This window comes from Myxocyprinus asiaticus, chromosome 40 (genome assembly GCF_019703515.2).
Source record: "Myxocyprinus asiaticus isolate MX2 ecotype Aquarium Trade chromosome 40, UBuf_Myxa_2, whole genome shotgun sequence".
In the NCBI taxonomy this organism is placed as follows: Eukaryota; Metazoa; Chordata; class Actinopteri; order Cypriniformes; family Catostomidae; genus Myxocyprinus; species Myxocyprinus asiaticus.
Window position 1 is genome coordinate 15,879,364 of NC_059383.1, and position 16,090 is coordinate 15,895,453.

At 39.2% G+C, this 16,090-nt stretch overlaps 1 protein-coding gene across 7 annotated transcripts in view; it reads right to left on the minus strand.

The window, feature by feature from the left end:
- LOC127431364 (neural cell adhesion molecule 1-like) overlaps positions 1-16,090 on the minus strand; it is a 310,957-nt gene that overhangs the window by 5,394 nt on the left and 289,473 nt on the right. For 4 of the 7 annotated variants that reach the window (XM_051681784.1, XM_051681782.1, XM_051681785.1 and 1 more), the window contains 3 exons: positions 6,673-6,871; positions 5,917-6,033; positions 4,489-5,037 (listed from right to left, as the gene is read on the minus strand). In XM_051681784.1, the coding sequence (XP_051537744.1) occupies positions 4,489-5,037; positions 5,917-6,033; positions 6,673-6,871 (865 nt within the window). The remainder of the gene's footprint in view (positions 1-4,488; positions 5,038-5,916; positions 6,034-6,672; positions 6,872-16,090) is intronic. The other 3 variants (XM_051681786.1, XM_051681791.1, XM_051681787.1) reach the window with 1 other exon arrangement.

Here is a 16,090-nt window from a genome sequence, read left to right on the forward strand (position 1 = left end):
AATGATTTTGATGTTGTTTTAAAAGCAACATTCAAAAGTGACCCAATGATTTCAATGTGACTTTTATTTGGCCTAAGGGTTGGTTTCTTGAAGGCTGTGTCATTTGACTAGTTACACAATCCTCTAAAGGTGTTTAGATATTTGTAGACAAAAATAATGAGAAATATTTTTTTGTAGAGAATAAACTCTACAAAGGTTAGTAACTACCAGTGCAGGGTGGATTACTTGTAAATTGTAATCAGGTATTGATTCCAAATTATATGACAAAAAATAGCAATCAGTAACGTAATCTCGTAGATTAAATTTTTGGGGTAATATAATTCAATTACATTTGGATTACTTTTAACATAATTCTATTTTATTGTATGTCACATGCATTTGAGTAGGATAATCAATTTAACATAAACGTACAAAGAGAAACTATATGTATTCCATTCATTATTACTAACAAAAAGAGCCTCACAAAAAGAGCTCCTTATGACATTTAAAAACAAATGCATTAAACATTACATGAATTAAATAAATATTAAATCTAACAGCAATGACAGTGCATGGCCAACTCAAAACATTGACACATCAATTTCATTTTAAGTGCATAAAACACTAACAACATTACGAACATGAATGACCATAAAATCAATATAAAACAATCATAAAATAAACAAAAAAAGAGAATAATTAGGATGATCAATAAATTATTAACAATTTACTACCGTTGCCTTAATATGTAATCATGTAATCTATAAAAAAGCAACTGTAGTCCGATTACGAGTATTTCAAAATGTAATTTAATCCAATTACAAGTACTTGATTTTTGTAATCTGATTACGTAACCCAGATTATATGTAATCTGTTACTACCCAGCACTGGTAATTACACAGTGTTGGCATGGTAAACATGCCTTGATTAATTTTAACTTGATTTATACTGTATTTTAACATTTTGATTAAACATTTTAAATCTATGCGATTACAATTGCTGTTCAGTTAAAATGAGGTTTGCTCTGACTGAAAAAAAAAACATTATTGTCATAAATATATATATATATATATATCAATTTATCTTATGTAATTTTGCTTCTTCAGTAAATATACTTTGTTAATATATTTTATTTATTGTCAAAAGGCATACAAATTTGGAGATAACATAGAGAGCTTGAGCTATATCATCCAGCCATAACTGAAAGCAACAGTAAACTTCTGAAGACCAGGAAAAGATATATCTGTCATTTGTCAGTTTGCATCCACAGCGAGATGTAAATCTTAAAATGTGGAAACTTGCTTCCCTAAACAACTTCAAGCTTTGTCTCAACACCAGGCTCGAGAGAGTCTAAAGATGGAAAACTCAGTTGTTCCATTGATATTTTACAGGGTCTGTGAAGACCAGTCCGAGAAAAGCACTCAGATACCCTGAAATCTTTTACGCCACTTACAGACAGTTGAGCCAATGAGCCCAGGTGGTAGTCAGTGAGAGGGATCCTCCCTGGAGTGTTCCTGCTCAAATTAGACAACTGAGTTGGGCAAAGAGAGAACAAGCCTGACATGTGCTGACTGGGAAGGCAGGGCCATACAAAAAAAGTGAGAACTGCAAATCACAAGGGGAAGTAGGGAAAATAAAGTCTCTGGTAAATATTTAACAAACGCCATGCTCGTCCTAATTCCCTGCTGGAAATCTCGGCTGACTGTTTTGAACCGATGTTCTCAGTATTTCAGAGCACAGAGCTACAGAATGGTACTGAGGAGGCTGATTCAATGCAAGCTCACAGGATTTGGCGTCGATACAGCCGCTACCCCCACACAAGCTGAGCTGAATGATTCTACTTCTGGCTCTATTAGACACCTCTACCAAGCTAGCAGGACTGAATCTCTCAGAAATAAAATGTTGTCACGTTTAAATTCACATTTAGATTCTTGCCCTTCTTGGACCCCAACGCAATTCTATTAGCTGAAAGAACTTTTTAATGTATAATGTATTCGGTGCCTGAACAGAAATCCTACTAAATTAATTTATAATGTTAAAGGTGCTCTCTGTCATATTTGTGTTTATGTTGCACTGACACCTAGCAACATAGATGCAGCATTACTGAAAAACAAAAACAAAAGTTCTCAAACAGAAGTTCTCAATTGTAGAATGAACTATTTGGTGTCAGCCATGATTAATAATATTTAGTGATTAATATTAATAATATTATCACTATATTATAACAAATATTATGATTATAATATTTGGTGAGTGACAGTGTCCAGTGACAGTGGATTATCAAGAAAACTCGATTCATATATGGCTGATCATATGATCATAACAGCGACGCTCATGAATGTCCACCTAGCACCAAATGCAGATAAAGCAGCTTTTTAATTATAAGACTGAAGACTAGAGACTTCATTTCATGTGTGTACATCATTTTTACACATATTTTTCAAAAATGCCATGCTACTATTACTATTTCTGTCTAAAAGTTTAGCAATTAACAAAGAAATTAAAAATAAAACAATAGAATAAAATAAAAATAACACTGAGTGCACCTTTAACTACATAAATATGACAATTAATGTCTTTTAACCAAAAACCAAAACTATAAATGGTCAAATTCACAGTTTGCAAGCTAACCAGTGAGCATAGTAGTTTAACATACTGCTAGCCTATTAGCCTGCTAGCTTAGCACACCGCTGACATCATCATACCTGATTGTTTCATGTTCTACCTGTTTACCATCACTTGTCTGTGTTTACATTAATATTACCTCTGTTAGGCATTTTGACCATTTTGACCAAACAAATTAGATCATTCATGCTCGCAGCCGCATGATCGCGAGGCGCGAGCGTTCTTCTAATCGCTTCTCAGTTCCTCCAGTTGAACACCAGCTCTGACACGATAAATAGCAGCATTTTGGTGTAAAAGAAGTAACAGAGCATGTGCTCAAATAAGCGTGTGAGCATTTAAAACAGCTGGGTGTCAGTCAAACAGTGAGCGGGTACCGAAGTGAGTTGGTGCTCAGTACTACCGATACAGCAGAAACACTGGTATCATTAAGTCTTTTTAGTACCAAAGTACCGGTAATTTTGATATTCCTAATGCTAACTGACTTGCCTGCTAGTCCTAATATTAACTAAAAATTCTTCCAAAAAAGGAGAACAAGAAAGGCTTTTACACTTAACTGTAAAAAGATATCTCGATGTGATACGTTTTTGAACAGGCTTTACAAATGGCTACCTCTTGGGGTCCAAGAGAGAAATAGGATTCTGCATGAGAACAGAATCTTGCACGACAATGTACTAGATGGCCATTTGAAGATATTTCACAAATGACTACGCACCTTGTCTACTGTGTTAAAGCAATTACAATGGTCATAAATTAGCATTCTCTAAGGAAGATTATTTTTAAACAAAAACTTAAAAGGCTGCTAATTTATTTCTCACTATATCTTTCAGCTTTGAAAGCCATAATTTAAAATCTTCAACGGAATTGTTGCATTTGCGACAACCAATCACATGAGGCTCTGCCAGTCATAATGTTGGAATCAATTAGCACACTGCTCAAAACAGAACTGACAGAACAATTTCACACATTTATAATGGATTTGATTTGTAGCGCCACCACTGAACTGGTTTCTACTGAGGTGAAAATAAAACATTGTGGAATCAGTCTTGGCTTACCAAGTCAGACTTCATTTGAATACCAAAGGGAATACTGTGAGATTGAAGATGCATGAGAATCCTGATGAAATTCTGGTGAGTGAGTGTGAGAGTGAGTGTACAAGGTAGAAGGGGGTGAGGGAGAACACACACAAACAAAACAGAAAGTGGAGATGGTTAAGGACAGGGGCACACCGCAAAAAAATGTTTTTCTTACTCAGTATTTTTGTCTTATTTTCCAGTAAAAATATTTAGTTTGTTAATAATCATTAAAAACATCCTTAAACAATATCAATATTCTAAAGAAGAAAAAAGAAATCTTTCAAAGAAATCTAACAAAATGTAATGAGGTTTGTGCTTAAATCAAGAGAGCAAGAAAATAAGAAAAAAATAACAACTCTGTTTTCTTAAAGAAAAATGTTAATTTTATTTTCCCAATTGGCAAATAGCCTTTTTTCTTGTTTTAAGTACAAACCTCAAAATGTTTTGCTTGATTTCTCTGATAGCACGACTCGAAACAGTTGGGTCACTTGTGCGTGTGCTCTTTTCAAAAACCTTCACTAACCACCTGCAATCTACTTCAAGCAGGTGGCATTTTTAATATATTAAATTAAGTCATTCCTTTCCATGCAAACACACCTCCTTTGTATGCAAATTAGGCCAATTATAGTTTGCGCTCTATTCACAAAACTCAGTTTGCCTGCCGCAATTATCAGTTTGCTATAATCGCTGTGGAAGCAGGCGATAAGCTGAGTATTACATTTTAAGGATGTTTTGAAATTTTATGACAAAAATACTCAAAAAACTTTTTTGCAGTGCACAAACACAACTAAAGATCTAGAGGTGGCCATACTCGTCCTGGTTGGGTGCGGACTGTGCAGTGGAGTCAGTGGTGGTGGGCTTGCCCAACGCATCAAACACATCCTTGGCAAGGTCATTATCTGGAGTCTGCTGTACCTGAGATTCCTTACTTTGGGGGGGATTCGCAGGATTGCTGGGGGCCGACTCAGCCAGGCCTTTTGCCCCAGCACTCTGTGCTGGCTCGACAACAGGGGGCTTGGTAGAATCGGCTTTGGCCAAATCTGCAGGGGTCACAGAGGTTGGGGCCGTTGAATCAGATGCATGGGGGCCATCTAAGGACTTTGAGGTCTGGTTGGAGGGTGTATCGCTCAAGTCCACAAGAGGGGCCATGGCTGCAGGGGCAGCAGCTTGCGGGGAGGTAGGAGAGGTGACACTAGTTTTTGGGGTGCTGGACTGGGGAGCGGGCTTAGGATCAGCCGCAGGGGCGGTGCTTGAGGTAAGGGTGGTGCTATCGCTAGCAGGGCTGTCAGTGCCTGGGTCTGAGTTAGTGGTTACAGAGGGAATCAAGTCCACTATGGTTGCTGTGGTGTCAGCAGCATGCCTGTGAGAACAGGGGGAAGAGAGGGAGGAGGACGGAGAAAGACAGGGATCCATACAAAGAAAAGGAAAGGGAGGAAGGCCAAGATAAAATATACACACATAAGTAAGTGTAACATGCATGTCAAAGTAAAGATAAATCATGTTAGGTCATCTTAAGGTGCAAGAAATGTAAGGGGTGTGTGGTATCTACAGCATTAAACTATCACAGAGGGGGACGTTGAATTCAATAAACACAAGTAGATGTTAATATTATATATTACTGGAAGTCCAATGGGTACATCCAATAGCATTGATGGTAGCCATTTCATGTGTTCCTACCTGGAGTGAGTTGATTATTTGCATTATTATGTTGCAGTCAATAATAATGAATAACATGCAACTAGACCCTGCAGCTAGGCCCTACTTCTGTATAACAACATTCAAAAAATAGCTCTTTAGCTGCGAATGTGTCAGACTCATCTCAGAAAATTATTATCTAGACCTGAAGCCTAATGGATCCATAGATTTAAAACCATATAACCTCAAGTTTTAAATGTTGACTTTCGCACTAAACATTATTCTAATTAATTCACTGAAATAACTGATTGAGACTGATAGCCCATAAAGATATGTTTTCTACCACTCAGTTTCATCATGATTGGTTCTATATGGTTCACTTGCTTATGTTTGGACATAAAGCTTTGTTGTTTATTGAGCCTTTTCTTTTATGTGTTTCTAATATGTGATTTAACTGACCATGTGAGAAAATATATTGCTGAACTTTTGTACAGTGTGTAAGCTTAAATGCATTGTTAAGTATCTTTCTCCCGGTTGACTGTGTATGGCGAGAGTGGTTTTGTAAGTGTAACAAGGTTGAGTGTGTGAGTATTCAGAGACTCACTCAGGGTCAGTCAGAGGGGTGGTCTCATTGGGTTCGGTGGGGCCTCCTCCCTCATGGTTTGGTGTGTGCTCTTCCTCAGTCCTTACCTCCACAATGGGCTCCTTGGACTCATCCTTCCTGTTACAGTGGACAACACACCAGAGTTACACAAATGTACAAAGACCAACAGCCAAAGCACAGAAGTCATGCTACCTGCAGTGAAATAAAATGGTCCAAAAATGTGTTTGCAAGTATAATAACTGATTAAATTTTCAATGAAACAATGAATTGATAATGTTATGCACTAAATTGCCATGTTGTCTTGGTATAGCATTCCAAACCATGCTAAATCAACAGCTTAAACCATAGTTTGTTGGACTTAGCTGGTCTGGTTTGCTGGTTTTAGGCATTTGTCAGCTGGTCAGACTGGGAGACCAGCTTAAGTCAGCTAAGACCAGCAAACCAGCTTAGGGTAGTTTCAGTTATCTTTTTTCAGCAGGGAATGACTAGTAAACAAATGCAAACAGAAGCAACAGCCAGCCACTCTGTTTTCATCTCATTCCTAACCAGCATGCAGCTCTCCACCTCTCCTCTTATCTTAACACTGCTGCCATGAGGCAATATTCAAATCACTCTCATTCATAGTCAGATATGCACCAATCAGGCCTGCCTCAAGCCCTCCTGTTGAGCTGATTTGATAACGACGGGCGAGCAAAGATGGATGGCCGTATCGGACAAGGGAACACACACAAATGAGATAAGGAAAAGACTGCTCACGTGAAGGCGGCTTTTCCCTCTTCAATATCCTTGCCCTTGGCAGAGGGGCCAGACTTGCCACAGAAGTTGACAGCAATGCACATGAGAAGACCACACTTGTTGAGGAAGTAGCATGTGATGTCCACGCCAAACAGAAGCAGGATGAAGACCACAATGAGGATGCCCACGATGGCTCCGGTGCCCAACCCTGAGCTGGTGTCTTTGGAAGGAAGAAAAGAGGAGACACTTAGTTAAACAAAACCTTGACGACATCATAGCCATAAAGTGAGAGGCTTCTCCACAGCACCATAGTGATCAAGCCAATTTCATCAAATTATCAACAATTGATAAATTGTACTGATACTCACAAAAATTGTACTCTCACTTGTGTCGATATTGCCAACATCTATTTTGCATAGTTTGTAATTGTTGAAAAGTTGAATTGACAAGGCCTCTTGAAGGCAAGAAGGACCGAAACCATCACACATGCATAGAAACACAATATTTTTTAGGATTTCCACATAGATAATCAAAATGGCAATGCATGGGATGCAATCACGTACAGTGACATAGTGAACAAGGACATTCATTACTCACTTGGAAATTAATCCAGCATGCTAATTCAGAGGACATAACTAACTCTCTTTGTGCAGAACTTCAGCATTCCTTTTCATTGTGTTAACTGCAAGAATTATTTGGCTAATATTCATTAATACAATTTTCAACAGAGAAATTGCACTGGCATGTGAAGATAATCTCAGTTTTAAGCTTTTAGCACTTTAAAGCTTTTACGGCATAAACACACACATACACACATACTCAGCAAATGCAACTGACACTAATGAAATGACAAGAAAACACCATGGTTAAGGAATGAGTGTCAGACAGTATGGACAAACACAAAGCAGGATTGTGTTTTCAGTTTACGAAAACACAGGCTACTTACCAGCAAAGTAAAAGTTACACCATGAAAATACTAAAGAAGTAAATGATCCATATACTGTATAATACATGATTTGGATCAGTAAACAGAACGCTGGTCACAAAATACAAGGAAAACATGTTGATCTAATAAACATCAGCTATATGTATTTTCCTGCTGCAACAGTCACCCTTAAACTGATAAACTTGCAAATCATATCAAATCAATCTCAGCATCTGTTGAAATATATGATTCAATTGTGGCTTCATATTACAGGCAGTGTTTGCAGTGAAAAACACTCAGATGTAATGAAGACGACTGACATAATTTGTCAGAGAGTGAAACAAAGGGTGGCAAAAGTGCTTTAGGACTATCCAAGCTAATTTTCAGTAAGATCTGAGCGTGCTGAGACTTAATCCAGCTAATCTTTGGATAAAGGAGGAGCATTTTGATTAAAAAAATAAAATAAAAATAGTTTTGGCAAATAAAGAACTTCACAATATTTTAAACAAATGTATATGCATGACATAAGTCAAAGGCTGTTCAGTGTCCACATACTTTTAGCCATGTTGAATTAACATCAGTATTTCCTCAGATGCTCTGTTATTGTATGTTTTATCCTTAAAACATCCTCTGTGTAATCCTGTTATATTTCTTCAGTATGCATTTAAAGGGTTAGTTCACCCAACAATGAAAATTCTCTCATAATTTACTCGCCCTCATGCCATCCCAGATGTGTATGACTGTCTCTCTTCTGCAGAACACAAACAAAGATTTTTAGAAGAATATCTCAGATCTGTAGGTCCAAACAATGCAAGTGAAAGGTGGCCAGCCATTTGAAGCTCCAAAAAGGAGATAAAGTCAGGATAAAGGTAATCCGTAAGACTCCAGTGGTTTAATCAATGCCTTCTGAAGCGATCCATTTGGTTTTGGATGAGAACAGACCAAAATATAACTCCTTTTTCACTGTACATCTTGCCATTGCTGTCTCAAGGCACGATCATGATTTCAAGCTCGATTACACTTCCTATAGCGCCATCTAGCGCTCTGCGCATGGGTCAAGCACTAGGAAGTGTAATTGTGCCTAGAGACTGGCCTGGCCACCATTCACTTCAAAAACATGGAACAACATAATATTCACTTGACACATCCACATCGAACATACAGACTTCAGATTTCCATGAGTTTAACCAACTGAAGTGAGAAATGTGAATATTCACGAACATGCACATTATCCCATCAGCCTTGACTATATAAAACACTGGTTGCAAAAACCTTTTAACAAACATAGCTTATTGTGAGCTTTTACACTCTGTCACTTCTGAAAATGTCTTTACTTTGTGCATATACAGCGATAAATTGCACCATGAATCAACATGAACAAGCTGACTGAATTTCTGATTAGGCTTGTATAGAGTTCTAGAAAACTTCCTGTCTCTAATGAAACATCCTTCTAAATCATTGATGGAGCCACGTTAAGACCTAAAACACATCTACATGTATCAAGGAGATCATGAATTATTGATGCACTCAACAGAGACCTGGAGAGAAAACACATTAGACAAAACTCTTCCAGGAAAGGATCCAATTTTCAACTTGTCTCATCATAACCTGCAGTTTCACTTAAAAAAATAACATGACAAACCCATCTCTGAACACTGTGTATGACAGCAAGCACGCACTGCCTAACAAACAAAACCCTAGAAAGAATGGGAAATGAACAGTTATTAAAGGTGAAGTGTGTAATTTCTGCCGTCATCAAGGGGTTTTGTCTCGGGCACCATAAATTCAAGCAATGGCCCTGATCAAGCGGAATTGCAAAAATAATGACTGTTTTCCAACAGTTTTTCCAAACACTTCCCCATTCTACTATTGGTTAGACAAACATTTAGTCCTTCCCCACCATGGGTTGAGCCAATATTGCTGTGTTGGGCTGATTGAGATGCTCAAACAGAGCAATGATTTCAAAGTGATACCCACAATGTTTACCCTTTTCAGGAGAATCACCCTACTAGAGCTGCAACAACTAATCGATAAAATCGATAATTATCACTAATGAAAATCATTGACATTCATTTTGATTAAACTGTGCTTTGTGATTAGTCATCATGCAACATCATATCTCGATTTCAGTTTCAATGTAATCAATTGTGCAGCTCATGGATGTCACACTGATGTCTCAGAGGGTCAAGGTGTGTCGGATTTTAATGTGTTTTAGTAGGGGTGTAACGATCCATCGATCCAATAACCAACAATCCAGTGTTATCGAAACAATGCGTAAATATCGATATAGACATCTTTTTAAAGATGCACTTTTATTTTAATACTCTCACGTCAGCCACGTCCGTACGCGTTTCCGTCAGGCGATGAAGCAAACTTATTACATTCATTTCACTTTATGAGCGCTAAATATGCTTTTTATGTGGGACAAGGATGCGCACAGAATTGAGCTCTGCTATCTGTGCACGCGTGTCAACCAAGATTCCCACGAAACTCGAGCTCCAGACCAGTGACAAAATCAGTGTGAGCACGTCAACCGGGCGCTCCTCAAAATGTGAGCTCTCGTGACAAATGCAGAGCGGCTCACATGCGCGATTAATTCGGGCTTCCATCGATATCTTTGCGCATGCGACCCATTTGAAATTTACATGAGAATTTGCTGTTTAAAAGTACCATGGAGAAGTTCAACCATCATGTGAAACGTCTTGACAATGCCGACATTCTGAACAGCACTAATGAGGGAAAGAGAAATCACCTGCTCAGCACTAGCATCAGTTATAAGACTTTACACATCTACACTCGTAACATTTATCCCAGTTAACTGTAACAGAATTTTTCATTACAACTGTGGAAGCTGCAGCCAGGAAAACCACAGATAGCACGGATAGTTGGAAACAAGTCATAGGTATGCAAGTACTTTGAATTGGATTAAACTGAAAAATAAGATGTAATCAAACGATTGATGATCACTTGTGTGTGACATAATATTTTTATATTATTATCTGTATAATTTTTTTCAACATCTTAAGTACTTTATTTTGTTGTGGATGTCCCAATTTGGATAATAAATTTGCACTTTTCAGAGAGCTCAATAAAATAATCAAATTATATTTTGGTTGCATTTGAGGGCAAAAATAAAATAAATAAACACATAAATAGACACATAATATCGGAATATCGATCGCAGGGCCCTGAATCTGATCAAATCGAAATCGTATCGCGGCAGACTTTGAAGTATCGGCAAATATCGGATCGCAAGCCAATCGAATCGATATAAGATCGTATCGTGATGAAACGTTCGATTTACACCCCTATGTTTTAGATGGTTTCTCCTCATCATGTAAACACATGTAATACAAAGAGCATAGAATGAGACTTTTCAGCGCGAGAGTGACTTTGCATTGCGTTTATAGATGATTGTACTTTATTAAACTATATATAAAGCTGAATATAATGTATATAAATCCTAAGGATCCTGATATTTCATAATCCTGATAATGTAATGTCAGATTTCACCAGTAAATTTATACTATGGCAAATATTATATTATTTATTCATATTTAAAGTGCATTTTTAATAGTAACATGTAATCAGTGACAATACTATTTTAAAAATTACAATATTAATTTAAAATACTTCAAATGTATGTAATCTGTCACTCTGTGTCTTGGTCTGACAGGACCGTTGCATTATCCGCCAATGTCTGTCTTTGTGTGAGCGCGCGGTTTCGGTTATATTCCCAGCTTTTCTGTCTGTTGCGTTTCATGTCTGGTGTGTGCTGTCTTGGTCCTGACTTCCTGTCTAGTTCGGTTCCGGTCTTTGTCGGGACCCAGACATTCATACTCCTTGTCTGTCTGTTATTGCCGTGGGTGCATCGCGCTTGTGTCATCTTGGCTGCATGCACTCGCGTCGATAATGTACGTCAGTCTTTGTATATGTCTTTGCGCCCTTGTCGCGAGCTGTCTTCATGTTTGTGCTGAGGTTCGGTCACTTCGGTAAGATGTCGGGTGTGTGTGTGGCCGAACTCTCACAAGTGTCTTCTCTCGTCTTGTTTGTCGATTGGCATGAGTGTATATCGCCTCCTTGTATTGGCGATCGACATGCCAATCGGATGTTTTGCCTTCTTGTGAGAACACGCGGCTTTGTTATTGTTTCTGTATTGCCGTGTGCTTCTCTGTCTTACGTCACACCCCGCCTCCTTGTTTGCTTATTATTGTTTCATTAGTAACACCTGCCCTATATTAACCCACTTGATTTCTCTCCCTATTTTAGTCTCCTTGTGGGCTGTCCAGTGCCAGTTCATCTTGTTATCTTGTCGGTCCTGTTTGTGTTTCCCAGCGTTCTTATCGGTCCTGATCAGAATTATTAATATTTCTATTCTGCTGTCACCATTGCCCCCTGCTGGGCTGAATTTAAGTCCCACTCTACCCCTAATGGATCATTTCGAACTTTAATGAACAGTACTTTTTGTTAAGTTTTACAAGTAAAGGATCTGTTTTGCATATGTCCTAAAATTAATAATAATAACATAATTCAAACGTAACAAATTATGATTCTGGCTTTAAGTTTGTGGGAGTATCAAATCGTGAATTTAGTACTGTGAATCAAACCAAATCCTTATGCCCTTTTTCATTGTTTTTTTTTGTTTGTTTGTTTTATCACATTTTCAATACAATACAGGAAATATATATATATATATATATATATATATATATATATATATATATATATATATATATATATATATATATATATTTATCAGATTAATTGATTATTCAAAGAAATAGTCCAAGATTAATAGATTATAAAAATAATTTTTAGTTGCAGCCCTACACACTACAAATGACTACAAAGTAGACTTTGAGATCAAAACTAGCTATTGCAGTGACCACCACGTAATGACTGTCTCCAGCTCTATGAATGTGTCTGGAAGAGCTGTGCAGACTGGGTAGCGGAAGGTAGAGCTGACAGATTTAATCTACTGCCCAGCCAGAAAGGCCTGAGACCACTTCTCCTCGCTCAGGGCACGGAGTATGCTGCCACTTGTTTTTCTGAGCTTCAGCCTGCATTTTAACAAGTGCGATAAATCACGGCACTCATCTGAGCACAAAGGCTGCCTCACGGAGCTCCCTCACTGGCCAAATAACACTCTGCTCTGCTGACTCAGCACCAGGCTCTAAATGTCTTACAGACATGCAGGCTGTCTCCACATATTCTAAACCTTATCATAACCTGAATACTAAAAAATGGTATAAGGGAAAAAATAAATAAAGTGGGCATGTAAAGTTTATATTTATATTAGAATGCTAAATACTAATTTCTGTGTTGGGTAAAATAAAGGCGGTAGAGAGCTATCTGTTAGCGTTCCCATTCATCTCAATGGCAGTTGCTTGACTGGTGCATACACTCCCAAAATTATGCGACCTGCACACTGCATACTTTGCTTATGCACACTCATGTGTGACATTTTTTAAGCTAATCATCTGAGCCCTAACTGGAGTTGCAGGAAAATGACCTCCTGATGTTCTTGCTTTGTTTATGACACCACAAAAAAAAAGTGTACACCCCTAAGCCTTTTACTAGTGACTATCCTGCCGTACATGAGCACATACACTGGCGGCCAAGAGTTTGGAATAATGGACAGATTTTGCTCTTATGGAAATAAATTTGTACTTTTATTCACTCAAGTGGCATTCAACTGATCACAATGTATAGTCAGGACATTAATAATGTTAAAAATGACTATTACATTTTGAAAAAAAAAAAAAAATGCTACTTCAAAGAGTTCTCATCATAAAATCCTCCACATGCAGCAATGACAGCTTTGCAGATCCTTGGCATTCTAGCTGTCAGTTTGTCCAGATACTCAGGTGACATTTCACCCCACACTTCCTGTAGCACTTGCCATAGCATTTCTCACGCACCTTACAGTCTAGCTGATCCCACAAAAGCTCAATGGGGTTAAGATCCATAACACTCTTTTCCAATTATCTGTTGTCCAATGTCTGTTTCTTAGTCCACTCTAACCTTTTCTTTTTGTTTTTCTGTTTCAAAAGTGGCTTTTTCTTTGCAATTCTTCCCATAAGGCCTGCACCCCTGAGTCTTCTCTTTACTGTTGTACATGAAACTGGTGCTGAGTGTTTAGAATTCAATGAAGCTGTCAGCTGAGGACATGTGAGTCATCTATTTCTCAAACTAGAGACTCTGATGTACGTATCCTCTTGTTTAGTTGTATCTGGGCCTTCCACATCTCTTTCTGTCCTTGTTAGAGCCAGCTGTCTTTAAAGACTGTAATGTACACCTTTGTTTGAACTCAAATTTGGCAGTTTCAAGCATTGTATAGCCTTCATTCCTCAAAACAATGATTGACTGATGAGTTTCTAGAGAAAGCTGTATCTTTTTTTTTGTGTGCCATTTTTGACCTAATATTGACCTTAAGACATGCCAGTCTATTGCATAATGTGGCAACTCAAAAACAAACACAAAGACAATGTTAAGCTTCATTTAATGAACCAAATAGCTTTCAACTGTGTTTGATATAATGGCAAGTGATTTTCTAGTACCAAATTAGCAATTTAGCATGATTACTCAAGGATAAGGTGTTGGAGTGATGGCTGCTGGAAATGGGGCCTGTCTAGATTTGATAAAAAAATGTTCAAATAGTGATGGTGCTGTTTTTTTACATCAGTAATGCCCTGACTATACTTTGTGATCAGTTGAATGCCACTTTGGTGAATTAAAGTACCAATTTCTTTCCAAAACAGCAAAATCTGTACATTATTCCAAACTTTTGGCCGCCAGTGTATGATCTGTTGAACTTTACAGACCACATCGCAAGGACTGCCCGATCGAGCAGATTTACCTTGTACAACATTCGGAAGATCAGGCTGTAACAATGTTCACGGTTAGGGAAAAGGAGGAAGCGGGAGACAGCGAATTCAACTTAAACGGTCTATTTATTTTTACACTCAAAAATTCACGCTTTTCAGCAGACATAAATGAATACAGTCTCTTTCAGCTTGTGTCTTATAACTCTCTGCCTCTGACTGGTGTCTGGCTCACTCTTAAAACCCGTCTCCACTTCCCTCCACAGATAGGCAAGTGCAATGTCTGGCTGAAGATGGTGACCATCAATCACTCTCACTTGGTCGAAGGCGTGCATAAGAGTCTCGTCTTGCATCTGTTCCAAAGGGAATTCCCTTGCGGGAAATCCTCTAAGAGCTGGGGAAGCCGAGACTTCCCCCTCCCTTACGTCATCCTGACGTGGAACTGACGTAGACAGCCCTGGCTCCGCCTCCCCAGCCAGCGCATCACTAATCCCACACCAAAATGCTCTGTTACATGATCCATCTGCACAAATTTCCCTTAATAACGTGGAAAATGCTGGCCAATTTGTGCCCAAAATTAGCAGATGGGTGAGGCGCGACACTATGCATTTGTCACCAAAATTTAATCGTCATGGTCACTACAGGATAATTGTGGATATCCCCATGCACACACCTTACCTTCACCTTGTGACTAGCACCCAAAGCCTCATCTTGAACCAGGCATTGATGGATGAAGGTTTGGCTGCAACCCAAATCCACCAAGGCCTGGTAAGTACTCCCCTTAATACTGTTTGTATTTGGAGCAATGCCGGGCGGTGGCACTGGACCCACTCTGCCGTCCCTCTCGAAAGTCGAGCGATGAACTGCTCCAGTACCAACAGATCGATAACAGCTCCGATGTTGCGTTGCTCAATCAACAACCACCTCTGGCAGGCGTCCCGGAGCTGTTGGGCAAAGGCGAACAGGCGGCCGTGCTCGCCAATGGTCAGGGAGCGGAAGCACTGGTGCTGATGCTCGGGTGTCCGGCCGACCCATTGCAGGATGGCTTTTCTCAAGTCGGCGTACACCAGGAGGTTCTCCACTGGTAACTGCTGCGCCGTGAGGTGGGCTTCTCCGGACAGCAGTGGAATTAACCGGACTGCCCACTAGGTGCTCGGCCATTCGCATGCCCCTGCTGTCCACTCAAAGAGCTCCAAGCACCTGGGGCAGGGTGGTCACAGGGTCCGAGGTGCAGCAAGCTCCGGAACATCTGCCGGTCCTCCGCTTGGGACTGAAGGAGCGCAATGAATCGCTGCTCCTGTTCGGTGCGCAGCTTGAGGAGGGCCTTATGTTGTGTCTGGTGGATGCTGGCGAGAGTCTTGACCACATCTTCCAGAGGTGAGGGATCCATGGCGGCATTCTTCCTCCCTTAATCCCGGTTTTCAGCACCAGTTTAACAATGTTCACAGTTAGGGAAAAGGAGGAAGCGGGAGACGGTGAATCCAACTCAAACAGTCCGTTTATTTTTACACTCAAAAATTCACGCTTTTCAGCGGTCACACTTCAAACCATGCTTTTCTGCAGACATAAATTAATGCAGTCTTTTTCAACTCATGTCTAATAACTCTCTGCCTCTGACCGGCATCTGGCTCACTCTTAAAGCTGGTCTCCACTCTCACTGCAATGACAAATAGCTGTTAGAGACAATCAT